This window comes from Taudactylus pleione, unplaced genomic scaffold (genome assembly GCF_031769625.1).
Source record: "Taudactylus pleione unplaced genomic scaffold, aTauple2 ptg000442l, whole genome shotgun sequence".
Classification (NCBI taxonomy): Eukaryota; Metazoa; Chordata; class Amphibia; order Anura; family Myobatrachidae; genus Taudactylus; species Taudactylus pleione.
In genome coordinates this window covers 5,023,420-5,050,631 of record NW_028284844.1, presented here as the reverse complement: position 1 = coordinate 5,050,631, position 27,212 = coordinate 5,023,420, and the positions used below count along the sequence as shown (strand labels likewise).

The 27,212-nt window shown below is 44.9% G+C and overlaps 1 protein-coding gene across 1 annotated transcript in view; it reads right to left on the bottom strand.

Moving 5' to 3' along the window:
- LOC148505705 (FRAS1-related extracellular matrix protein 1-like) overlaps positions 1–27,212 on the bottom strand; it is a 244,847-nt gene that overhangs the window by 197,503 nt on the left and 20,132 nt on the right. Inside the window, exons 2-5 of the mRNA XM_088447872.1 lie at positions 15,331–15,610; positions 13,635–13,729; positions 4,176–4,486; positions 3,267–3,466 (exon numbers count right to left, since the gene is read on the bottom strand). Of these exons, the coding sequence (XP_088303998.1) occupies positions 3,267–3,466; positions 4,176–4,486; positions 13,635–13,729; positions 15,331–15,570 (846 nt within the window). The 5' untranslated portion in view covers positions 15,571–15,610. The remainder of the gene's footprint in view (positions 1–3,266; positions 3,467–4,175; positions 4,487–13,634; positions 13,730–15,330; positions 15,611–27,212) is intronic.

Genomic DNA, 27,212 nt, shown 5'->3' with positions numbered 1-27,212 from the left:
TCCATTAGGATGGTAGTCCAATTAGCAGATCACTGCAACAGCAACTAAAGATGATATGGTCCACTTGTAGCTGTGTTCCAAATCAAATGGAAATGAAGATGAAACCCAATGATATAGTCCAAAGTCCTCCGGATCCACAAATAAAGGAAATCCCAAAGTCCAGACAACAACAAAGAATGAGTTGTGACTTAACGCGTTTCGCTGGATATTAGCGCTCCAGCTTCATCAGAAGCATATCTGTACTGACTCAAAAAGCTCCTTATATACCCATTTGGTCAGTATAACAGAGAACACCTGTGTGTTAACCAATTGTGTTCTGATTGAACATCCGATTCTCTACAATAGCTCAAAAGTCACTAATAGTATGAAGGCAATCCCATTTCAAAATCATTAACATAATAAAATATACACATCTTAAAAATATAAACAATAAAACCTCAGATACCTTAATAGCACTATGTGTTGTATCTGCTTGTCCATAAAAGATTTTTCAATCTGATCATGTGATACCTTAAAAGTCACGTGACAAAATGAGACCAATCATGTTACCGATCGGTAGTTACTAAGGTTACTTAGCAACTAGCTGGGACATCGTGTTGCCGATCACGTGTCATATGATAAATCAGGTGACAGAGAGGAGCCAATTATGTATCAGATCTGTGTTTTTTCTCAGTTGCTTAGTAAATGTCTGCATTCTCTAAGTATATTTTATTACCGTGTAGGCTGGTTCCAAGCGTGCCTGATTTACATTTTCATATTACCATATATATTTATAAAGATCCATCACATAACTCATAATTGCTCACACAGTGGGTCTCATTCAGACCCGGTCGCAAGCACCGACATGCTCGCAACCGGGTCGATAGTTAGCCCTGCGCACGCGCACCGGCCGCACTGCGCGTGCGCAAGCCCCGGAGCGAGAGAGAAACTCTCTCTCTCCGGAGCTCTCTACAAAAGGGGCGGCTGTCGATGTTGATCGACAGCTCGCCCTGTTTTGTAGGCGGGCCGGGGGGTGGTTTCCAAACGTTTTGTGGGTGGCCGCACTGACATCATCAGTGATGTCAGTGGGGAGCTTCCTGCTCGATCAGAGCAGGAAGCTCCCTGGGGCTTGCGGCTGCTGAGACCCAACCTTAAGGTCTCGTTGCAAGCCCCGATGGTCGCGATGGTCTTGACCATCCACCTGGTCGGTCGTTAAGCTGTGGGTGGTACCCCACAGCTTAACTAACGACCAGGAGGCCGCACTTCAAAAATGAAGCGGCCGCCCACATTCAGAGAGAGCGGTCACTTTTTGTGGCCGCCTCTGAATGAGGGCCAGTGCCTTAATCAACAAATAGCTTAATAATAATATACCAGGTTGTATAACAACCATGTATGTTTATATACAAATGGTCTAGCTATGTATCCATTAAGGGTTTCGGTCCGATCACATGACATATTATAAATCATGTGACTTAATGAGATGAATCACATTAACGATCAGTTGTTTCTAAGGCTACTTAGTAATTGTCTTGGTCGTCATAATGCCGGTCACATGTCACATAATAAATCATGTGACAGGGAATGAATCGGTCATGTTACCGATTTGCACTTTCCATAGTAGTATTAGCAACAATATGTATATATAACAATCTGGTCACAAGGCTTATAACTCCTAATATAGTGTCATGAATAATTTGGTACTGGTAACCCAAGTAATATAACAACCATAAATTGTAGATATTGAATTATTAATAAAATATATATTTATAAAAAAATATATATGTATAATACAAATAAATTAATGAACGGAAATCTCTCTCATAGGGGCCTATTCATCAACACTAAAATAACGTTTTCAAGGACATTTTCCTTAATTACCGTTATTTTAGTATTCATGAAGATACTTAGCACAGGAGATATCACTGATATCTCCTTGCTAAGTCCCCCTGCGTTAATTTCCACACTCCCCATACATTAGTACATTAGTACATTAGTATGGGGATATGGAAATTATGGTATTTTCGGAATTTGATGGTAGTTACTATTCGCCACTGTGAGGTGGCGAATAGCAGGTAACACTTACCTGTGTCAGCATGTGCAGGTCCACCGGCGTCTCCCTCCGGCGCTCTGGTCTCTCCTCTGGCACCGTCTGCTATGATGTCATGTGTTCTCCCCAGCAGAACATAATAAAGTTTAGAAAAAAACAAAATGTTTTTTCTTTTTTCTAAACAGTACTGTGCTCTGCTGGGAGAACACATGACCGCATAGCAGACGGAGCCGGAGGCTGCTGCGCGGACAGGTAAGTGCTCTAGATAGTTATAGGGAGGAGGAATGAGGTAAGTAATATTATGGGTGCAGGGTGTGGGGGGCCCCCCTGGACCCAGGGGCCCGTGTTCCCCGCACACCCTACACACATTATTGATACGCCCCTGAAATTGAGGGGCTTCATATACATAAAAGATAACAAATACTTTGTGCTGCTGCTGTCCTCTCTAACATATCACTAATCTCCTGATATACTCTGTGCTGCTGGGGATCCTGCTCCTCCCACTATTTAACTCTCAGTCTGTGACTTCCCGCTGCTTCCATTCCCTTCCTCACATCATGTCACTGCCCTGTCACATGCAGGCCTGTCCTCACTAACACATCACTCATCTCCTGATATACTCTGTGCTGCTGGGGCCCCTGCTCCTTCCACTATATAACTCTCAGTCTGTGGCTTCCTGCTGCCCCCATTCGGGTCCTCACATCATGTCACTGCCCCTGTCACATTCAGCCCTGTCCTCACTAACATATCACTCATCTCCTGATATACTCTGTGCTGCTGGGGACCCTGCTCCTTCCACTATATATCTCAGTCTGTGGCTTCCTGCTGCCTCCATTCAGGTCCTCACATCATGTCACTGTCCCTGTCACATTCAGCCCTGTCCTTACTAAACACATCACTCATCTCCTGATATACTCTGTGCTGCTGGGGACACTGCTCCTTCCGCTATATAACTCAGTCTGTGGCTTCCTGCTGCCTCCAATCCCCTCCTCACATCATGGCACTGCCTCTGTCACATGCAGCCATGTCTCTCACAGGGTCTAACATCCTGAAATACTCTGTGCTGCTGTGCATAGTCTGATTATCTGATTGGATAAGCTGTCAAAACATCAATGAGCAGTATATGAAGATCGAATAGTCAGCATTTATATGACAACAAATAAAAGTCATAAGTAAGAATATTTCTCTATACTCTATACTTTAAAAATATGCTCCCTGTAACAGGCTCCCTGTAACTGACCTGCAGCTGTTTTCTATTGTCCTGGCTGCGATACTCTATCTGCAGAGGAATGTAATCGATGTCCGGAGAGGGAGGACTCAGGTGTCTGTACTTGATTCCCAGCTCCATAAAATCGGCACAGTTGGTCTTCAGCAGCCTGATTTCCTGTAATCCGGGATGACATGCCTTGTTTCCAGAACACTGTATTCTGTCTTGTCTATCTGAGGGGACAGGAAATTCTATCAATGCCACGTTTCTTTCCTCGGCATGGTTTAAAATGAGATGGCGTGACTTCATGATAAGTAGCATTTTGTGACCGAGCAGGCTATTTCTCAGGGGCGCAAAGTTACTGCAATACAGTAGATACAAGTTACGCTAGTGCTTTGCCATTCCGTGGATGGCAAATCTCGTTAGCTGATGGTCGGGAATCTGCATAGGCGTCTGACCTGTACTGCGCATGTGCAGAACGAGTCTGCGATCCCGCACGCAGACTGGCACCACTTGTGGGTGGGTAGGGGACGGCAACGGGCTCCATTTCCTGAAACGGAAGTGTGTTGACGCCGTGGGGGGAGGGGGGGGAGAGAGGTCAGGATCTCCGTCGGCTGACAGAGATTTCCTGGCCTCTTTCTCTCATCTGTGGGGGCCGGCTTGCATGACCCCATGGGTCACTTAGCCGGCCGATGTTCTTGCAGATTATCCGATGCTGCATTGTACAACGCAGCTCGGTTAAGTAATGCGTACAGGGGGCGTGAAGCCTCCTGCGGCATTACCATAATTGCAAAGACGGAATTGCAAAACTGAATCAGGCCCCATGCCTACAAAATACACCACACCCATGCTATAGTATTAGTTGTGAATTAGTGAATATTTTTAGCACATTTACAAAAAATAAGACTCAGAGTAAAAGGGGGGGGGGGATACTATACTCACAGCTCCTCACTCGGGGGCTCGGTGGCGGTTCAAACAGATGTCTCCTGCCCCGCGTGGAATCCTCTACAACAACTTTCCCGTAGGCTGGGAGACTGAATTCAGACTCCAGGAACCTGACCACACAGCTCGCTCCTGGCCTCTCTAAGGTCTGCTTCAGTGACAGGATGTTCTTGTCCACCTGTTTAGATGAAATCCCATTGAACTCTGGGACTTCTAGAGAGCTCTGCGCAAGGAGCGCAATACCAGCCACAGGTTCGGTAACTCTTATTTCCAGTATAAAGCTTTCCACAAGGGTTTCCCGCTCAGTAAACCTACAACAAAGAAAAAGCCCCATGGGGATACTCATCAAACTATATAAACACGGGAAACATTATCAGTTTGCAAAGCAAACTCAGGACACAAAATTTGCATTGTAAGTAAAGAGTCACTACATACAGTATGTATGACACCCAACTTTATCTGTCCTCTCTGGATCCCTTATCATTGTAGTATTGGTGTTGGTACGTGATACTGAATGTCTTTTTGTCATTGTTTGCCAGCTTATTATGTCAACTTATTTCAGAAACTGAGCTAGTGATATTGACCCACCAGCAGGGGCGTATCTATAATGGGTGCAGGGTGTGCGGGGAACACGGGCCCCTGGGTCCAGGGGGGCCCCGCACCACACACCCTGCAGGCATTATATTACTTACCTCTCCGGAGTCCCATGTCGGTGCGGGCGCCTGGCGCTGTAAAATGACTGGAAAATAGCCCCGGCGGCCATTTTCCCGTCATTTGTGCATGCATAGTACAGGGAAAATGGCCGCCGTGTCCATTTTCCCGGTTACCTGTGCATAAACTATAGACTCTGGGCACACTCTAGTGCCCAGAGTCTATAACTCTGGCGCTGGCCGCGCACAGCTCAGTGCGCTGCCGGCCGCCGGACGGATAGGAAGGGGCCCATGTCGGAGACTGCACACGGCCCCCCTCCTCTCTAGAAATGCCCCTGCCCACCAGTCAACAGAAGTTACCGTCCTAACATCTCTATTCTTGTTGAAAACACAGTAATAAGCTCCTCCCAAATTGCTGGTCTTCCTCTTTTTGCCAGGGTTAAGGGAAGTTTGCTTCACAAAAGGTTCCGCTTCTTCTGCTACTCTCTATCAGTCCCTACATTGGCTTACTTTTATTTTGCTGAATGTTGCTCGCTTGCTACTCCACTCTGTAAATCCCAACCAGGGACAGACTAGACCACAGGGGGACAGGGGAAATCCCCGGTGGGCCCCAGTGTCTGAAAGCCCCTCCTACTCCTTAATGGGTCAGGTTGCAGATCGTGCACTCAAGTAATTCATTGTTATTCTATTGGTTGGTTAGTTACTTGGCAGAGCAGGACCACATATAGGTGGTTGACATGGGTCTCACTCTCTACTGCTATATTTTCCCTGGTGGACGCTTCATGCCCCAGTCCACTACTGGTCCCTACATTGGTTGCCTGTATTTCACAAAATCCATTCTAAAACTCCTACTAGCACATAAAGCTATCAACGAGTCTACACCAGCATACTTTACATTTCTTAATTTTTCCCAACATATCCCTCTACTTTCTGGCATCTCTTATATTTAACTCATCTGGTGGATTTGCCCAATGGCCTTGCGAGACCTGATACTTTCCATTCTATCATTAAACCTCCTGTTATCTCTGAACCTACCTGACATGACCCAACACCAATGCAAGCTCATTCGTTACACAGCTCTTGTCATCAATAGCGGACAACTGGAAATCTCAAAATCCCCCATCTATCTCAGCTGAGATAAACCAATTACGACATTCCTATTGCACGGAATACATGACGGTAATAATCCACAATTCGGCCAACACTTTTGTTAAGATTTGGGGACCTCGAACAACGTTCCACATGGTTTCCCCACTTTTCGCTTCTCACAGAACTTCCATTTTTCCCATGGCTACAACGCCAATTCCCTACCTCCCCCTTTTATCCTCCCCTCCTCTCTTTATTTACTTTCTTCTTTCTATATTCTTAGTACAAAAAAACCCTCCAGGTCTCCAACTGTTCTGACTTTCCTGTATTTATCACTCAATTTCGGATGAACTCTGTAGCCTGTATACCAGTCATGTTTTATGAACATGTACAGTATATGTTTATTATTCTGTATGCTTGTCTGACCCTGGAAATGAATAAGATTTATATTTTTTTTAAAAACAAAAACCTGCACAATATCTCCCAACTAGTCCTCTCTGTTCTGCGCAGGATCTGCATCTCTCATCCAGACTCATTACCTGCGTCCGTTCACGTGTATAGCGCTGCAAATTCACTAGTGACTAAGGTTGATGATGTCCATACGAGTACAACTATTATTATTACTGTCATCATGCGTCTCATATTTATATATCACCAACTTATTCGGCATTCCTGTACCGGAATACATACGAATTACTTGTGTCCGGCGATTCAAATCCCGACAGCGGCAGGCCAACACGGCTGAAAATACCGATTGTCGCCAGGTAAGTATGAACTAACCTAACCCCCCTAACCCTAACCTCCCTAACCTTAACCTTCCCCCCAGTGCCTAACCCTAATCCCCCCTCTAAGTGCCTATACCTAGCCCCCCCTTCCCCGCCGCCTAAGTCCCCCAGGGAGGTGCATAACCCTAAGTCCCCCCAGGGGGTGCCTAACTCTAACCCTCCCTCCCGAGGGGATGCCTAACCCTAAGTCCCCACCGGGAGCCCTAAACCTAACACTCCTCCCCAGCGGCTGTCCGCGGTCTCCCGGCGTCGGTAAAATGAGCGGCGTCTAGATCTAGATGCCGGTCATTTCACCCTCGCCGGGATATGACAGTCGGGAAGCCGGCTATTCGTATAATGTCAGCCGGCTTCCCGATTGCATACCCCTGTACCAATCTATCAATCCATTACTACCCAGGGGAAATAGCAATCTAATTGCCCTAACAAAGCCACACGCATACTCAATAGGGCCAATTTGGTCGAAAGACATTTATCTTACAGATCTATCTTTGGGCGTTGGGAGGAAGTCAGACCACCTGGAGGAAGTCGTCATCGGAAATCCAACATCCAACAACATTAAAACCAACCTTTTCATTAATCTTTTCCAATTATCTCCTAAAAATTCTGCTCGGTTTAGCCTCATTTAGTACATTTGTATTATGTGTGGAATCTCTTTGTGTGTTAGCTGAGTGCAACTACAAGTCGCAAAGAGTCCACTTAACAGTATAAGACGCATACCTCGTAACATTTGTAAGTAGCTGATCGGGACTACTCATGTGTGCCGATGGTGTGAGGAGCTCTCGAAAGGGGGTGCAGCCCAGGGCCGGCTCTAGGGGTGTTCAACCAGTGCGGTCGCACAGGGGCTCCACCCATAGAGGGCATACCCCTCCCCAACATCTTGATTTCAGCAGGACAGTACTGTCCAACTGTTCCACCCGAGGGCCGAAGTGGACCGCGGGTGGTCAAATTGGGAGGTTGGGGACCCCCACCGCTGCAGCTGTGCGGCGGCGGCGGACCACCGGAGTGTGAATGGATGCTGCGCGCGAATGCGCGCGGCATCCATTCACTGACTGGAGAGGGCTGGGGGAAGCCCAGTCAGTGACGGAGGGCTGGGCTTTACCCCCAGCCTGACATTATTTGGAGGCGTGCCATGTGGGCATGCCTCCAAATAACGTCACTTAGGGGGTGTGGCCTATGGTAATGAGGCCACGCCCCCATTTCATTACAGGGCACATAGTAACGGGCCGGAACAGGGTGCTCAGACCCCTGGAGCCGGCCCTGGTGCAGCCTTGTTCAGCGAGGCCATGCCCCATAGTGTATGACGTCTGGGTGGTGTGATCACATGTTACGTCCCCCTTTTTCTTACAGCACATCATCCATTCACCGCGACTCTGCTATACAGCAGCTACTCCAGCTAGCACTGTTCAAGTACGTTCTATGAAACGATGTCTAGAAGCTGATTTTATCTGTCATTTTGTAGACATGAAACAATGTAGCCATGGTAACTGTGTATGGAAGAAGGTGGAGACCATAGCAACCAATCAGATTATGTCATATTTCTAGGTCAGTCAGAAAATGAAAGCAAACGTCTGATTGGTCGTTTAAGGCAACAATCACCTTTTCCACACAGTCACAAGTAGAATACAGTAGACGTCATAAATGCTCCTTTTGTATATATGCTGAACTGGTGTGTTCACGAGGTTTAATGAAAAGCGTTACGACGGGAGAGGTCACGCAGTCATACTTGCATGGTTTATTAACCGCGAACAACTTAAGCAAAATGACTAATTATAAAACAAAAATGATGATTGATGATTTATACCTGTAGTTATCTTTTGACAGTGGGGTAAATTATTCTAAGTAATCTCTGCAGAATTTAAGTCTTAAGTAGGACATTAATGGCTTATATCTGGGGAGTTTCATTCCTGGAACAATGGGAGGGATTCAATTTGAAATAATATTTTTTTGGGTGCGAAAAATGGGTGTTTTTCGCAGGTTTTTTTTTAATGCCAAAATCAATTGTTTGCTTTTTTTCCACCCCAAAAAATATTTTTCGTGTGGTGAAAACACGTGATTACGGGGTTGGTTATCGGGCATTTTTTGGACCTGAAAAAAATGCCCAATAAGTATTTGCTTCCTGTCAGTAGCCCAGCACACAAGGCTTTTGAGGGGTTTGAAAAAAATACTTAGTGCAGCACCTGGTGATTATTCTAGGAGATTTAAGAATATAAAAGCAAACATCTTTTTGGTTGCTATGTGCTAAATCCCCCTATAGTCTAGGAGCTAGTTCCCAGACATTTCTCTGAATTGGGATTCCTGTTATGCTGTTACAAAGTGGGGGAGAAGTAAAATTATATGGTCAAAGGTTCAAATTAATTTAGGTAGTGAAACGCGTGGATGAGCTCTGTACATTTCTAGGAGACTTCTTAATTTATTTAGCAAGAAAAACAAAACATTTTTGGTTTCCATGTAGCCCAACCAATGTGGACAGATATATTTATATTACTTAGATATGTATAGTAGGAATCTGTGCAGCACATATTATAATGGGTCAAGTCTTGCTGATTATCGTGAGCCAATCCTGTGTTAAAAATACTGTAGGTAGTGGGTTGGTGCAGAAGTAAACTATATATGTGTTAAGGTATAAGAGTTTATGTAACATAATCTATTTTCCACATTGTTGAGTATTTGCATTCTTCATCCACAATTGTACAATATACCTCTGCACAGGCTCAGACCTGTATACACCCATGTTTATGCCAATCTCCAGAGGCTTACGACTGAATAGATGGATAAGGGTTCATGGTTTTGCCTTTTAAATTATTGGCGCTTTAAAAAATGTGCAGACTCATGGAATCCCGCCGATGCCTGCATTTCAAAGGCTATTGCATCCCGCCACCCCAAGTGTTCTTTGTGTGAGTGCTCATTATGTACCTCACTCTAAATTGGCCCCATAGTGAACAACTACAAATATATTAACGGGAGACTACTGGATTTTCATTAGCCCTGGTATTGACTTGAGAAGCGGCAAACTCAAGTATTGCATCATATCTTACTAACAGAATAACAGACAGGTAAAAGCGAGATCATGGAACGGCAGCACTAGAGATGACCAAAGTCAAAATGTCAGACAAATTGAATTTTGCCACGGAACAATCCGCTTCACAGGAGTGCAATCCAGTTTTCGAGTTCTGGTTTAGCATTGCTGTTCCACAAATTCCCTCGCTGTGTTTGTATTATCTAAATCTGAGGAATTGATAATCTATATATAGAGTAATGTTGGCGCTGAACAATTCATTTTGTAGTGTGATGTGGTTGGAAACTAGAAACACTTAATGACAAAATATACTGGTGAAACGCGTGAGTTTTGTAGCAAATGTGGAACAAGGACAATATTTCCCAAGACTGTTTTCAAAATTTAGCTCATCTCTATTCAGCAAAAATATACATTTATCAGGGTTCAAACCCCCTCTGAAATCTTAAACTGGGTACACACTAGATTACTTTTTGAGCGATTTGCCAGATTCCGACGGATCGGAATGACAAATCCTCAAAATTGTCTAGTGTGCACTGTGTACCCACTATATTGTGCGTTGCGCACTTCTGTGGGGTCATCAGCCGCATCATCAGGTCGGCCCTATATTCAACTCAACCTGACGAGGCGGCTGATGAACCCCATGCCGCGGGATGCAGCAGGGGACAACATATCGGGCAGTCGAGCACCGGATCATCAAATGTGTACCGGCCGCCTGTTATGTCATCCTGTCAGCGGAGGGAGGGTGCCCGTAGGATTGCTGGGTACACACGTCATTTAGTGTGTACCCAGCTTCATTCATTGCAGCATTATACCCTTTGAAAATGATGTTTAATACTAACTATTATAAAACATTTCAAATTTCAAATTATTAAATATAATTGTCTACTTTTTAGCATAAAAACACTGTACTTCTGTATACTTGGTAATAACTGGAGAAATACCATTTATTATTTCCCACTTTCTGAAGGACCTCAGTCACTGACTAAAATCTCTTTCTAGACAAAATCATGGTGATAACAATATCAACGAAAAACATTATAGGTATTTATGCAAATTATGAACGTCATTTGCTACAAAAGTGAGACCATTTTTTCATGAATATACTGTAACTCCCCAATAACCCCTATGCTCTGTAAAATAAATAACAGAGCTTATATTTTGGGGAACACATCTGTTACCTGGTGAGAGGGGCTGGATCACGGCGGCAACCTGATCAATTACATTGTAACGTAAAACACGAGTACTGCTAATCTACCAATGGCTCCTCAAAAGAGGTCTGAGGGGTCGATTCAGTCCCGGACGCTAAGCTGTGCTCTCTCGCAGCCAAAAGGGGCCGGGTATGCAAATTCCGTGATCGCACTGTCTGGTGTAAAGACACCCTCTATGTCTTAGAGAGCGACGGCAGAGTGAGCGCACGCCGGTATAAAGACGCCCGCTTTTCTTACTTTGCACACGTCATCTCCAAGAAGTGTATGATTAATCAGAATCATCAAGAGCCATCGGAGCTGAACGCAGCGCTTGAAGTAGACACTACCCCACCGAAAGCACTGCGATCACTGCAGGCTGATATACAACCAGGTGACGTGTACAATGACGCCTCCATGCTAATTATGCACACCCATAAAACTCTGTTTTGACGCCCAGACACGCCTCCGTTCGCAGCACCACTCCCCCGTTCACAAGCACCTTCCCCTGTTACCACCCACAAACGGCACATTCTGTCACTCAAAGTAGCGTCCAGTCTGTGTACTACAAGCGCACGATTCCCGATCGCAGTGACTGGCTCGCGCATGCGTATTTTGCCGCATAGGCAGACGGGCAACAATCATCCATAGCATGCATCCGCGGCTTAGCGACCGGTTCTGAATCGACCCCCGAGTCCTCCAGAGCTGTGAGCTGGGTCTCGGCTTCAAGTTACTGCAGGAGTTACAGTACTAGGGGGCCTCCAATTTGCAATGCGGAGACATGGGGGCATCTTATGTTGAGCAAGAGTTGTCCAATTTTGCACTCAGCTGAAATGTCCACTAACAACACTGGTTTAATAAAATACAGTTCCCCTTAAACGTCCCCAGTGGAAAGCAGAGAGCGATTTCACACACTCACAAAAAATTAAGAAAAAGTAAATAGATGATTTCCGAGAGAAACTACATTTTAGATAAAAGTCCGGTTCACTTCCAAGCATCCTGGCTGGCACACATCACCAGATAAGTTTCATTTACAAACGATATCCTACTATGGATATATATTTCGGAAACACCTTTTTTTTTTCTTCTCAAAACCTTTAACATTAGTGGGTCATAAAAAAGGCTTCAACAGATTTAACAGTGTGGATGAAATACCAGCGTCACAAGCAGAGCAATTCGGAGCCAGTCTCTTGGGCAACTGCCTGGAGGAAATTAAACAGCTTTGATAGAACGGAAATACTCTTATTTAAACATCCTGCAGCCGCTTTAAAGTGAGATAGGTTTCCTCGACTACGCAAACAATTAGTCTTTTTTTTTTTTTTTACAACTTTTACCAGTAAGAGTTGACATTTTTATATCATTCCACATTAAATGGATTGTAAACACCAGTCCTTCGTAAGATCATGTTTTTCAGCTATTATTGAACTGTTCAACTACAAATCCCATCCAGGCTCCAGTATCCTCTCCAGATCGCTGGAGGTTAATTGGAGTGCCTGGTGCTGTCCAAAGTGGGGATGTCTACCAGCGGTGGTCAGCCTGGTCCATCCAGGTCATCTTGCTGAGAAGTTGCTGCCTCTGGGCCTGATTAAGAGATGTACGTTAATGCCACCGCAGCTGCAAATTTGTAATGAGATGCTCATTGTTGCGTTCTGTGCATGCGTACGTATGCGTCGCAGTGCGCGTGCGTGAACTAGCCACTGCGATTGGGACTGCGATCACAGAGGATGCGCAGACCCACGGCAGAGTGATTGACAGGAAGTGCCGTGTGTGGGTGGTGATGGGGGGTTGCCGAACACAGGCGTGCCAGTGCATTCGCACGCCGTTCCAGGAGTGCATAAATTATCCACAGCCTGAGGCCTCATAGTGTGTGCTGAAGTAAGCAATTCCTGAGTGAGGTCAGACCTGCCTTAACTGTGCGTATGGGTCCGATGTTACTCGATGTTACCGAATGTTTCGCTATGTTGCCAAAGTATACTGATGTGAGTAAGGGGAAGGGGAAGCGATCCAAAGTGAATCAGGCCCACAGATGCATGCGCAGATTGGAGATAATTACTCTACTGAGCAAACGTCATAAATGCGTCCATCTCTGAATCAGGCCCCCTGTGACTATGCCATGAGACACTGGGGCCCCTTGGGCCCTGTAATGGCCTACATCTACATTATCATGCTGTTGTAATATTATTCCAGTGCAACATTTTCATTGGGCACGAAGTTATATACTGGTCTGCCCAGTGGGAGACAATGTAACCTAGTGGATGAAGCAATGGACGTTTGCTAGCTAGGTCATGGGGTGATGGAACAGGCCAAGTTTGACCACAAAATAAAGGCTAAAGCAAGGATATCTAGGACGCTTCCTATAGCCCTAATTCACCTGGGCACCAATGGCATAGGCAAGAGGAAGTAAGTAGAATATAAAGTTGACATTAATAAGAGAGTTTAAAGGGGTCTATAACTCTATATAATCTGGTGTAACATAGAAAGTAATTGTCATGATCCAGAGGCTTCACTAGGTGTGGTGACACCCAGTGTGGGCCAGCTCTGCTATTTTGGTGTCACCCCCTTAGATGGTGTTACTCTATGCAGCCCGCACCCCCCCCTAGTAACCTAGTGATGCCACTTTTATGACCCCTTAAGTAATGAGGCTCTGGACAAAACAAAAGTTGGTTAATAATAAATATACTCAAAGATTGAAGAATATAGATCTGTTTGTGGACAGAGGTCTCGTTCACGGGTTTTACCTGTACACTCTGAGCATCACGTGATCCACGTCCAACATTGGCGAGCCACTATGAGAGTACTTCACTTCGTCTGGTAGGAAATGGCAGTCAAAGCCCTGTAAGAAAATGTAGTTAGATAAAAGCTGGCCAACTTCTGCAGAACATTTCCAGGGCAGGTGCAGGTCTGTGCGCCATGCTCACCGCAATCTAGGCAGGATGAGAGCACTACAAAGCAAAAGCATGACCTGACCACTAAACAGCGGACTGTAGTCTGTTGTATTATAAATACTCCCCCAAAGGTTTACAGAGATCTCTGTGTAATCATCATCACTTAGACTAAAACGCAAACTTCCTGCAAACCAGCCAACCTCCTTAATGTTAGTTGGCAGGATTAGCTACATCGGAAAGTATCACAGTCTTTATTGGACCTTCAGTGAGACACAGCTGAGCATGCCAAATCTATAATTGTTAGCGCAGAAGGATTCTGCCAGTGTGGCACGCCGAGGACGCCAGACAGATTGTCCTCTCTGCCGTGTAAGTATACACTTAGCCCGGGGATGGGGGGGTTAGGTTTAGGGACCCCCGGGGGGACTTGGGGTTAGGCACCCCCCTGGGGAAGGTTAGGGTTAGGCTAGGTGAAGGGGGGTTGTGGTTAGGCACTAGGAGGGGGGGGTTACGGTTAGGCACCCCCTGGGAGGGTTAGGTTTAGGGTGCAGTGAGGGAGGGGGTTAGGTTTAGGCACCCATGGGGGGGGATTAGGGTTATGCAATAGAGGGGAAGGTTAGGGTTAGGAACCACTAAGGGAGGGTTAGGGGGGGGAAAGGGGAGGGTTAGCATACTTACCACTGGGCGTCGGGATCTTCACCTGTTGGCCTGTCACTGTTGGGATTTGAGCCGCCGGTATTTCAATCCCATTCTGATTGAAACACCTCAATTCAATAATTAACAGGTGTGGCCAAATACTTTTGTCCATATAGTGTATATTACTTAGGTCCTTACAGATTTAGTTGTAGAGAGAAAGATATTGGCAAACCACCAGGAGGGTTATATATACATCTGTGAATGTAATTTATAAGGAAACTTATAATTTAGTCTTAGTGGTCCCATCGTAAAGTGACAAATAGAAGATAGAGAAAACGGTTAGCTTCATATTGTAATAAAGATGTCATATAGGGCCCTCCTACCGCTTTGTCTGTTATTACCCAGTCTTGTTTTATTACTGTTTTGTTCACAATTGTAAAGTGAATACATAATATGCTGGTGCAATATAGGTCACTGTTCATAAATAAATAATTGTAGAAGGGAATGTGGTACCTCCAATTTTGCAACCCGGTTTATGTTGAGCTCATGGGATGGATATTGACTATCGATGTTTAGCAAATTCTGATTGTTTGCTTCCGATGGCATATGTTTTGCTAATTGATGGCAGAGTTTCGATGTTTCTCCACCATGGATGGCTGGGTTACGTTGGTGAAGTTGGAGGTCACTTAGATACGCCCTCCCATCAGCCGTTCCTTAGCCCTGCTTCTCTGATGGTTCAAACCATTGATGGACTTCTTTCAATGCATTCCAGCAATCAATGGATGGTACCAATGATGCTGCTATAAATGGAGACCATGGATGGTGAGCCCTTCACTGTCCATCCCTAGTTCAGATTTTACCACCCTGTTTGATTATGAGGAGGTTCTATACAAAATAAAACAAGCACGTCACCTACCTGAGGAGACAGAGTCCCTGCTCTTTGGGTCATCGGCTCATTTAAAACCACTTCAACTTTGCAGAAATCTTTATCTTGTGGGATATTGAAACTCAACTGGTCCTCGGTGATATAAACAGTTTGCCCTCTTCCAACACTGACACCTTTGTTGTTTAGAACAAGGCTGTGGGCCATCACGGCACCCCGGGCCCAAACACAGAGCAACACAGCTGCCTTCAGCAGCTCTCCAGCGGAATTCATCTTTAGCAACTTTTTGTACCCGTGAAGATATTTTGTATTCCTAATAGGAGAGAAAAAAACCTATAAAAATTCAGAATAAAAATGAAAAATTGTTATTTTGTCTTATGGCACCAAACATATTTACTGCTTCTTTCTAAAGATATGGTGACATCTCCACATGCAGCTGTGTGAGGGAAGAATTGTTCTAGCGAGTGCAGGTTAATCTGACCAGTTTCAACCAAATTGGCTAAACACTGGGTGTTGAGCCAAAAGATTGCTGCAAATTTCCAAAACCTAATTTTAAGAAGTTTAGGAGATGTATCAAACGTTCTAAATAGGATAAATTGAGAGGTTACCCATAGCAACCAATCAGCTGCTAGTGATCATTCTATAAAATGATAGCAGGGGGTAAATTTACTAAAGTGAGTTTTAGAAGAGATGTTGCCCATAGCAACCAATCAGATTCTACTTAACATTTAACTAGCACCTTCTAGAAGATAATAGCTAGAATCTGATTGGTTGCTATGGGCAACATATCTTCTAAAACTCACTTCTAAAAACTCTCACTTTAGTAACTTTACCCTCTAGAAGCTAATTGGTTGCTATGAGGAACTTCTCCACCTGTCCTCTTTAGATGCAATGAGGTATATAAAGTGTAAGCTACAGTATTTTTGGAAACGACCAGAATACAATGGGCTGTAGCCTCTCTAGAATAGGTTTGAAGACACAATCATGGTTTTTTTTGGGAAATGATGTATAAACAGGTGTTGATATTGCAGAGTTATGTAGGAAAGCCCTCACCCATTCCTCTCCCATTTACATCTCTGACCTCATCTTCCTTCACTCTCCTGTCCGTCCTCTTCGTTCAACAAATGCACGCCGCCTCTCATGCCAACTGATTGCTTCCACTCCCGCCACCAAGATTTTGCCCGTGCTGCTCTCCACCTTTGGAACTCTCTCCCTCTTCCCATCAGACTCTCCACCTCTCTACAATCCTTCAAATGGGCTCTCAAGACCCACTACTCCATCAAAGCCTTCCAGCTCTCATCTTAACTTGCTGCTACATACTCCTTCCTCCCTGCCTATCTCATCTGTATCACACCTGTTTGTCTGCCCCTCCCCTTTAGAATGTAAGCTCACACGAGCAGGGCCCTCTACCCTCTTGTGCTTCTCCTTACTTTACTTGAATCTACCTCTTACTCCCCACTAGGGCACCTAACACTTGGTTGCTTATGCTCTGTTGCTTAACTGGGTGTTATGGTCGCTAATGTAGCAATGTATATTATCCTTGTCCTCGTCCTGTATTGTATTATACTGTAAATCACCGGTCAACCTATTTGTTTATGTGCTTTGTAAGGTGCTGTGGAACACTTGTGGTGCCATATCAATAAATAATAATAATAATAATACACAGCAGCGGATGACTCAACTATGAACAGCCCAGTTACTAAACCAGTGGTGTTAGTTTATTTGTACAGCCGTACTCACTGTTACATGCACATTGGTAATGGGACGGAGCTTGAACGGAGCGTGGTCCTATACAGCTCACCAAACGGTGAGTGTATGCTGCAAATGGGTAGTGATGCAGGTATGCTGGAATAGCTTTATATGCAGGTATTAACCAGGTTCTCTTTAGGTGCTAAGTAGAAGACTTCTGTCTCCCACCGTGTCACTAACTAAAAGATGGCTACAGTTACTGTACATGTGCAGGAGCACATCAGGTTGAAGGTCGGACCTCCCTGCAGACTCTGGGTCCTACTGCCCAGCATGTATGCACATTAAGGAGACAGCGCAGGAGCACACTGCTTTCTAACAACTTTATATTCATTCCTAATTCTTACTAAATAAAAGGGAAAATAAAAATATTTAGGTTCAAAGTCAGCATAAAAGCATTCATCCTAAGGACAGGGAACAGTCACAGACCCCATTAGTACATAACGTGTAAAGTGCCTAGAAACTGTACTGAGTTGAAGCTCTGACATGAAAATCTTCACGAGTCAGCTCAGCATCCTGCGAGGCTCCCAAGACACGAGCAATTATGGAATAATTCAGACAGAGTTACATTATCAGCTGGAACGGAAAACAAGTGCATCCTCCGTTGGCACGCGCTACGAGTCCCTGTCCCGGACACTGAATTTCACTGGAAATATGGACTAATTACTTATTTATCGCAAGCCGGTACCACAGCTACCTGATTCTCCTTGTGTTTCTCCCTGAAGTTTGATGTAGTGTTAGTAATTGATCTCCAGAACCCCCCAAGCCTACGTATTGAACTCAACATAGATGAATTATTTATAGCACCCTTTTTGCTTCGATGAGTCATGTCTTATAATGTATAAAAGGACTTAATTTTATTTCATTTTTTTAACAAGTGGTGCTCTGAGAACTTAATTACACCTCACTCCTATATCTGCGGTTTATCTTCTACATAATATCACGGTGTCACAAATGTTAGGGCTGTGCAGAGCTGAATGACCATAACAACAGCCGCCGCGTTGCGTGCATAGTACTAAATGCAGATAGTTGCCCTTATTCTGCGCTGCACGCATCCATGCGGCCGGATGACATAGATGAAATAATAATCTTGACCAGTCTATAATGGGCAAACGTATGAGATAGTGTCCCACTGAGAGTCGTGCGCTGTGCGTGCGCAAACAGTTATCCTGTCATGTCAGCCACATTGTCTGATGTGCATCATTTTAATTTCAAGATGTGACCTGTGGCACTCCAGCTGCGCTGGAACTACACATGCCAGCATGACTTGCCACAGATTTGCTGTTAGGCCATACTGAAACCTTGGTGATGGTTGGGTAGGACTGCGCTCTGCTGTGTGGGCAGATGTGGTGTGTGAATGGGCTGAAAGGTGTGCTATATGAGTGAGTGGGGTGCTGCACTTCCTGATCGCAGGTGTACCGGGTCCTGCTTAAAATTGGATATAGACGGTGTGGTACGGAAGGTGCGCTCGCCCTGTGGGTGCAATGATGATTGGTGGTGTTGGAATGTGTATGTGGTTGCTTGTGTGCATGGTATGGATAAGTGGGGGTGGGTGGACCAAAGGAATGACAGAGGCGGACACAGGGTGGGAGTAAACTGTTTTATTGTAGTCACAGTGCTTCTCCTATGTAGTCCCGGGCAACAAGGTGGGTGTGGTGGTGGGTGAGAGGAGGAGAGACTGGGGAGGTGGGTCGACCCTTTTAGGGGGCTTCTTTCCGTGCGGTTCAATTGACCAGCACGTTACCCCTGCTGGACACTATGGTCGACAGTCTTGGACATCTCGATGGGTGGGAGGGGGGAGAGGGAATAGATACTTGGTGTGGTGGGTGGGTGTAATCACCTGGCGGCGTCCCGCGTGTGAATCAGAGTCTCGAAGTCTTATACCTACCGGTAGGTGTGGCCTGAAGTCGGTAGGGCCGTAGTGGTGTTGCGTTGCTGCAGTTCTTATTGCCTGAGTGGAGATGCTGTGGTGTTGAAGATGATCTCTTATTGTGCGGCGGTCAGCGACCGGGTGATGCTGGTGGTTGTGGATGCAGCAGTGGGGGTAAGCTGCCTGTGGAAACCGCCGCTGGTGCTGGGTCACTGGGGTAGGGGTTCGGTCCACCTGTGAGAGCCGAGAGTGCGGTGTGAGTCACCCTTCTGGCAGGTAGATGGACTGCCCGGGACGGGCTCGATGTGTTACACTTCTGCTGTAAGTATGGTAGGGGTGGAGGTGCTTGCACCAGCAAGTGTGGGAGTGGTGAGGATGGGACGGCTGAGGCCAACCGGAGGTCCCCCAATCATCATTGTACCCACAGGGCGAGCGCACCTTCCGTACCCCATCGTCCATACTGAAACCTTGGCAGGCATGCTGGCATGTATAGTACCACATAGTGCTAAGCAAATATATAAAGATTGTTAGTTCCAGTGCTTCTCCAACAGTTAAATTAAAATTAGTAAGGTGTTGTTTGGGTACAGAGAAAGAGCAAAGGTGGATATTAAGACAACATGGGGCCCTAGGCAAGATACTGCTTTGGGTCTTGAATTATTAATGTGTATATATAATACACACTGTATATATAGCTCTCACACTGCTCCTACCCTTATACAAATTTCCCCCCTTACTGCTCTCCTCCTCTACCACCTGACAACTCTCCCTCTAACAGCTCTTCTTCCTAACACAGTGCTTCTTAACTTCAGTCCTCAAGTACCCTCCAACAGATCGTGTTTTATGGATTTCTTTAATCATGCGCAGGTGAGTTAATCTGTTGTGATTGGTCAGTAATTATCCCACCTGCTTCCACAGACAGAAAGCCTGAAAACATGACCTGTTGGGGATACTTGAGGACTGGAGTTGAGAACCACTGCCCTAACAGAACTGCCCCCTAACAGATCTCCCCCTCACAGCTCTTCCCCCTAGCAGATCTCATCCATTACAGTTTTTACCCCTAACAGATCTCTCCCCTGAAACAAATCTCCCTCTCTAACAGATGTTTCCCTTCACACAGTTCTGCCCCCTAACAGATCTCACACACACAGATCTGCCTCCCTAATATATTTTTTCCCTTACAGAGTTCTGTCCAGGACCTTAGACAGCCGGCCTGGGCCCAGAGGAGAGGGCATGGCCTAATAGCGGGAGGCATCGGCACGTCCCCAAATCCAGGGTGGGACACGATCAGTGTGATCGATATTCCCCACAGGCAGAGGAGAGGAGACTGCTGCTCTTACTCAGCAGCAGCGAGCAGTCTCCCACTGCATGCTGCTGTGTGCTGGGCTGCAGACAGGTAAGAGGAAGGGGGGGGGCATGTCAGTAACACCCAAGTTGCACCCCTCCATCCACAAGTAGAGATGCAACGGAGTTACATATGCTTAGCTCTGGAGCATGCACACTGCGAAAACAGCGCAAGATCCGTCTGCAAAACCGCCCTGTATTTAATTCTGAACCAGGTCCCTTTTCCCGAAACAGATTTATAAGATGGAGACCCCCTTTAAATTATTATGTTTTTGTAGTTTTTGTGTGTGCTTTTATTTTTGTTTTTTTAAAATCACAGATAATTAAAACCTACAGCAGATGTTTCTTGAGCAACTCGCTTGACCAAATGTATAATATTGTAGTAATGTTAATTAATTAAAGATAATCGGAACAATTTTTCTATCATGTACAGTATAATTACAGTCCTAAACCCTAAGCATATGATCGCTCCCCAGCCAATAAGGAACACCGATGAGTCACGGATCACCTGATCAGGGCGCGCTCACGTGACTGGGACTATAGATGCATCAGTACAGGTATCTCATTACTTTTATGGCTAAATAACATTCGTTTTCAGTTCTGATTATTATATTTAATCTGAATATGATTGCCTCCTCTGATTTATTTTTTTACTATTCGATTTTATGAAATGGCTTGGTCGATTGTTTAATTGTTATTAGTTATTACCATCTGTCAGTAATTTACTCATTAGAGTAGTATAAATATTTGGAACCTCTAATGGAGATTTATACACTTGCTCCTGATGAAGGTGTTGGGTACTTCCACACAGAACGCGTAGAGCCCTATATATGCTGGATTTAGGGGCATTTCTAGAGAGGAGGGGGACTGTGTGCTATCTCCGACAAGGACCCCCTCCTCCCATCCAGCGTCCGGCTGCGCACTGAGCGGTGCGGGGCCAGCGCCGCACTTATAGACTCTGGGCACTAAAGTGTGGCCAGAATCTATAGCGCATGCACATGTCACCGGGAAAATGGCTGTGGCGGTCATTTTCCCTGTACTGCGCATGTGCAAACGACGGGAAAATGGCATCGGCGGCCATTATCCAGCTGTTTTTGGAGGCGCAGGCACCGGAGCTGACGCGGGACTCCGGAGAGGTAAGTTTTATGGGTGCAGCGTGGCCGGTGCAGGCCCCCCTGGACCCAGGGACCCGTTTGCCCCGAAAACCCTGTACCCATTATAGATACGCCCTTGGCTGGATTACTTTAACTTTACAAGCCCACATGCAGAGCTTCACACTGGACTTTTATATTATATCATCCGGACCAGTAGTACTAGTGGAGAGACTGCTGCATAATATGAACACTGCGAGGAGACCTTTACTAATGTTACACAACTATGGGGAAAAGGGAAATGGGAAATCGTCGCACTGACTGTATATGACAAGATAATTATTAGTACCACTATTCTTATCAATAAATATCTGAAACCAGAAAAAGATACACAATATAGTGGTGGTGCTCACTAGAGTTAGGCAACAAGGACAAAACAAGAAAAAGAAGGAAAAGCTCTATTTGGTGAGCACTCTTATTTTTAGAAAATATTAATAAATTAATACATAACTTTTATTAAAAAACTATTCAATAAAAAATCTATAATATATTATTACCGGCAGCTGTGTATGATAACACAAATCAAAATATAGTATGTCTCACATAGAGAGTATGTGAAAAAATACGAATAACCAAAAAGTATAAAGACATAACAAAGGAAAGAGTTTATTCAAAATGAAAATAAAAAAATATATATATAAAGTCCTGATGAATAATGCATCTAAGGCCAGATGCACAATAAACGTAGATTAAATATCAAAAAAATATATCACATAACATAATTAGAAATATATCGAAACATCAAAGATAATGGCGAAATAAAGAATAAAAATAATACATATATATAGCCTCTATGGCATCATTAATCAGGACTTTATATATATATTTTTTTATTTTCATTTTGAATAAACTCTTTCCTTTGTTATGTCTTTATACTTTTTGGTTATTCGTATTTTTTCACATACTCTCTATGTGAGACATACTATATTTTGATTTGTGTTATCATACACAGCTGCCGGTAATAATATATTATAGATTTTTTATTGAATAGTTTTTTAATAAAAGTTATGTATTAATTTATTAATATTTTCTAAAAATAAGAGTGCTCACCAAATAGAGTTTTTCCTTCTTTTTCTTGTTTTGACCTTTACTAATGTTGTCATGTTGGAAACCTAAATCGGGTAATTCTAATTTTCTCTACTCACAGGATAATCAACCGGGACTTCCACTATTTATTAAGATCCAATTTTACCTTGGGCCCAGTGACTCTTAAGGTGCCCACACACATACCGATGTCCTCACGATACGATTTTATGGCCAATTTCCTCATGAACTTTCACGGGAGCTCCCTTGCCGTCGTGATCACGTTTTGGAGTTAAAAATGTCCAATCTGACTAAAGATCTATCTTGCAGCCAATGCATTGTATCCAAGATTGGCTAATCTGCCCTACAGCACGGCAGATCAGAAGATGCGATGTCCGACGAGCGGGGACGTGCATCGGCATCGTGCTCGTGAGTATAAACTCACGATTTGTAATTTTTTTACCCGATTCGTCGTCACGATTCGTCGAAATCGGCCAAATCGTTTAAAATGTCGCTATGTGTGTGGGCACCTTTACAGATTACTTACAATCAATTGCTTTTGGGCCATTTATCCAAGCATTTAACTTAATTGCTTAGTACTGCCCAACTAATGAGGTTCACATATATTTATGAACCTTATTTTTTGTATATGTTCCCTCAGTTAATATCTGAGAGATTTAGAAAAGTATAAAGAGAGAACTCCTTTAATGAGGCACACCCCGGATAACAGAGAAAACAGGTAGAAAGAAAAAGAAATATATATGATAATCAAATTTATTTAAAACAAACCTTTATTAGATTATTTAAAAGTAAAGTCTCACATGGACCCAACAGGCAAGAACCAATCAGTAAATGAACAAAAAACAAATATTGTCAAGACAGCATTGAATCACCAGATAAATAAATTAAATATCTGAAATCATGTACCACAACCAATCCTCTAATACCAGGTTGATAACACTATTAGTGAATCATGGCAAGAATGGTCATGTAAACTAATAACATGTCAATTCCCCGTGTCGTTCCAATATCCGGGAACTAATAATATAGTACCTAAAAGGCTGTAACAGATGGTATATCATAAATAGCAAACATAAAAGGTGGGTCAAGATATTAAATGATAAATATCTAAGATCGTATGTATGAACCAGCCATATGGTACCAGATTCTTAGTAATAACGGGTATTCATATAGAGAATGTTCATACCAATGATGTATGAATACTAGGGGTGTGCACCGGCCACTTTTCATGTTTTGTGTTTTGGTTTTGGATCTGGATCTTTCTTCGTGTTTTGGATCTGGATTGGTTTTGCCGAAACCACCCTTCCGTGTTTTGGGTTCTGGGTTTTGTGTTTTGGATCTGTATTTTTTTGAAAAAAAGCATAAAAACAGCTAAAATCACAGAATTTGTGGGGTTTTCTGCTTCTATGTTATTATTAACCTCAATAACCTTAATTTCCACTCATTTCCAGTCTATTCTGAACACTGAACAACTCACAATAGTGTTTTTATGTCCAAAAGGTTGCACCGAGGTAGCTGGATGACTATGCTATTGCTAAGTGACACGAGTGGGCGGCACAAACACGTGGCCCATCTAGGAGTGGCACTGCAGTGGCAGACAGGATGGCAGTTTGAAAAACTAGGCCCCAAACAGTACATAATGCAAAGAAAAAAAAGAGGTGCAAGATGGAATTGTCCTTGGGCCCTCCCACCCACCCTTATGTTGTATAAACAGGACATGCACACTTTAGCAAACCAATCATTTCAGCTCCAGGGTCTGCCACACGACTGTGGCTGAAATGATTGGTTCGTTTGGGCCCCCACAAAACAAGCTGCTAATTAATCTGTCCCTGCACAAACTGGCTCTACGGAGGCAAGATGTCGTCCTCATCCTCCTCATCCACCGATTCCTCACCCTCTTCAGTGTTGTGTACATCCTCATCCTCACAGAGTATTAATTCATCCCCGCTGGAATCCACCACCACAGGTCCCTCTGTACGTCCTGGAGGCTGGTCTCCCTGGAAGAGTTGATAATTCATTTTTATGAACATCATCTTCTCCACATTTTGTGGAAGCAACCTCCTACGCCTTTCGCTGACAAGGTTCCCGGCTGCACTAAACACTCGTTCAGAGTACACACTGGAGAGGGGCAACTCAGGTAAAATAGAGCCAGTTTGTACAGGGGCCTCCAAATTGCCCCTTTTTCCTGCCAGTACAGGTACGGACTGTCTGACATGCCTACTTGGATGCTGTCACTGATGTAATCCTTTAACACACAGACGCACGCTTGTCGCTGCTGCTTTGAGGATGCAGGTGCGGCTACTACGCATACATTTCACACACAAACACAGAAAAAAAGATTATTTTATTTTGGTTGGAGCGCACTTTGGGGGTTACACCAACCTTTAACAGACAGACGCACGCTTGTCGCTGCTGCTTTGAGGATGCAGGTGCGGCTACAGCCCACACAATTCACAAAGACAGAAAAAAAAATAAAATTATTTTTTGTGGAGCGCACTTTGGGGGTTACAGCACCCTTTAACGGACAAGCCATCTGGCACTTTACTTATGACATAGGCGCATGCTTGGCGCTGCTCCTTTGTTGATGCACATGCAGCCACAGTGCCACAATTCACAAACACAGAAAATAATTCCTCCACCATTCTGTCAGTGGTGACAGTATCATATGCAGTGACAGTAGACATGTGAGAAATTGACATTGTTGGCACGTCCTTCAATCCGAACCAGATGTACAAACCGGCCCTTGACTTATGACACAGGCGCGCGTTTGGCGCTGCTGCTGTGTTGATGCACGTGCGGCTACTGCGCATACATTTCGCACACAAACACAGAATAAAAAGAATTGTTTATTTTTTGTGGAGTGCACTTTGGGGGGTACACCACCCTTTAACAGACTTATGGGACACAGGCGCACGCTTGGTGCTGTTCCTTTGTTGATGCACGTGCAGCCACAGTGCACACAATTCACAAACACAGAAAATTATTTTTTATTTTGTTTGGAGTGCACTTTGGGGGTTACAGCACCCTTTAACAGTCAAGGCAGCCGGCCCTTTACTTATGACACAGGCGCATGCTTGACACTACTTTGTTGATGCACGTGCGGCTACTGTGCACACAATTCACAAACACAAAAAAATATATTTCTTTATTTTTTTTGGAGTGCACTTTGGGGGTTACAGCACCCTTTAACAGACGAGCCAGCCAGCCCTTTACTTTTGACACAGGCACACGCTTGGCGCTACTTTGTTGATGCACGTGCGGCCACAGTGCACACAATTCACAAACACAGAAAATAATTTTTTATTTTGTTTGGAGTGCACTTTGGGGGTTACAGCACCCTTTAACGGTCAAGCCAGCCGGCCCTTTACTTATGACACAGGCGCACGGTTGGCGTTACTTTGTTGATGCACGTGCGGCTACTGCGCACATAGGGCCTGATTCAGAGCCGGACGCTATTTGCGCTCGCTCTTTGCGGTCTGTTGACGCCTCTATGTCTGAGCGAGCAAACGAAAAATGCACTCGCTATTTTGTAAAGACGCCCCCTGGCCGCTCGCATCATACGTCATCTCCGCTATTTATTTGATTAATCGAGTACATCGAAAGGCGTCTGAACTTCTCGCAGTGCTTGTGGTTGGATTTTCCTACCGCAATCATGCAAACAGTTCAGGCTAAGAAACAACCAAGTGACGTGGTCGATGACGCTGCTTTGTTAATTATGCACACCCTTAAAACGCCCGTTTTGACCTTTTGGCACGCCTGCGTTCGGATCACCACTCCCCATTTTCAAGCACCTTCCCCTGTTACCACCCACAAACGCCTCATTCTGTCACTCAAATTAGCAGGCATTCGCTATTTTGCGAGCACACAATTTCCGACCGCAATAAATGGTTCGCACATGCGTATTACAACCTATACGCATGCGCAGTTGTGCGAACATCGCTCGGAGCGAACGAGCGGCCGCTTACGAGCGGCTCTGAATCAGGCCCTCAATCCACAAACACAGAAAAAAAATAATAATTTTTTTTGGAGTGCACTATGGGGGAGCACCCCTGATGCACAGATCACCCCCTGGACAACACTACAGCACCCCTCTAGGACTACAGCCTTTATGGGACACTGCACAACACAGTCCAGCCAGCCCCTATAGACTTTGGAGTGGACACTATGACTGCACAACACAGCCCAGCCAGCCCCTATGACAGTAGCACAACACAGTCCAGCCAGCCCCTATGGACAACAGCAGCACAACACAGCCCAGCCAGCCCCTATGACAGTAGCACAACACAGTCCAGCCAGCCCCTATGGACAACAGCAGCACAACACAGCCCAGTCAGCCCCTATGACAGCAGCACAACACAGCCCAGCCAGCCCCTATGGACAACATCAGCACAACACAGCCCAGTCAGCCCCTATGGACAACAGCAGCACAACATAGCCCAGCCAGCCCCTATGACAGCAGCACAACACAGCCCAGCCAGCCCCTAAGGACAACAGCAGCACAACACAGCCCAGCCAGCCCCTATGGACTGAGTGGTCACAGCCTCTATGGATAACAGCAGCACAACACAGCCCAGTCAGTCCCTATGGACTGAGTGGTCACAGCCCCTATGGACAACAGCAGCGCAACACGGCCCAGCCAGCCCTAGCTCCCACCCTCCCTCTTCACTGTCCACAGCCGGAGTGAGAAATGGCGCCGACGCAGGGACCTTTTATAGAATCCAAAACCCGCGAGATCCGGAAGGCGGGATGATGACGTTTTGCCT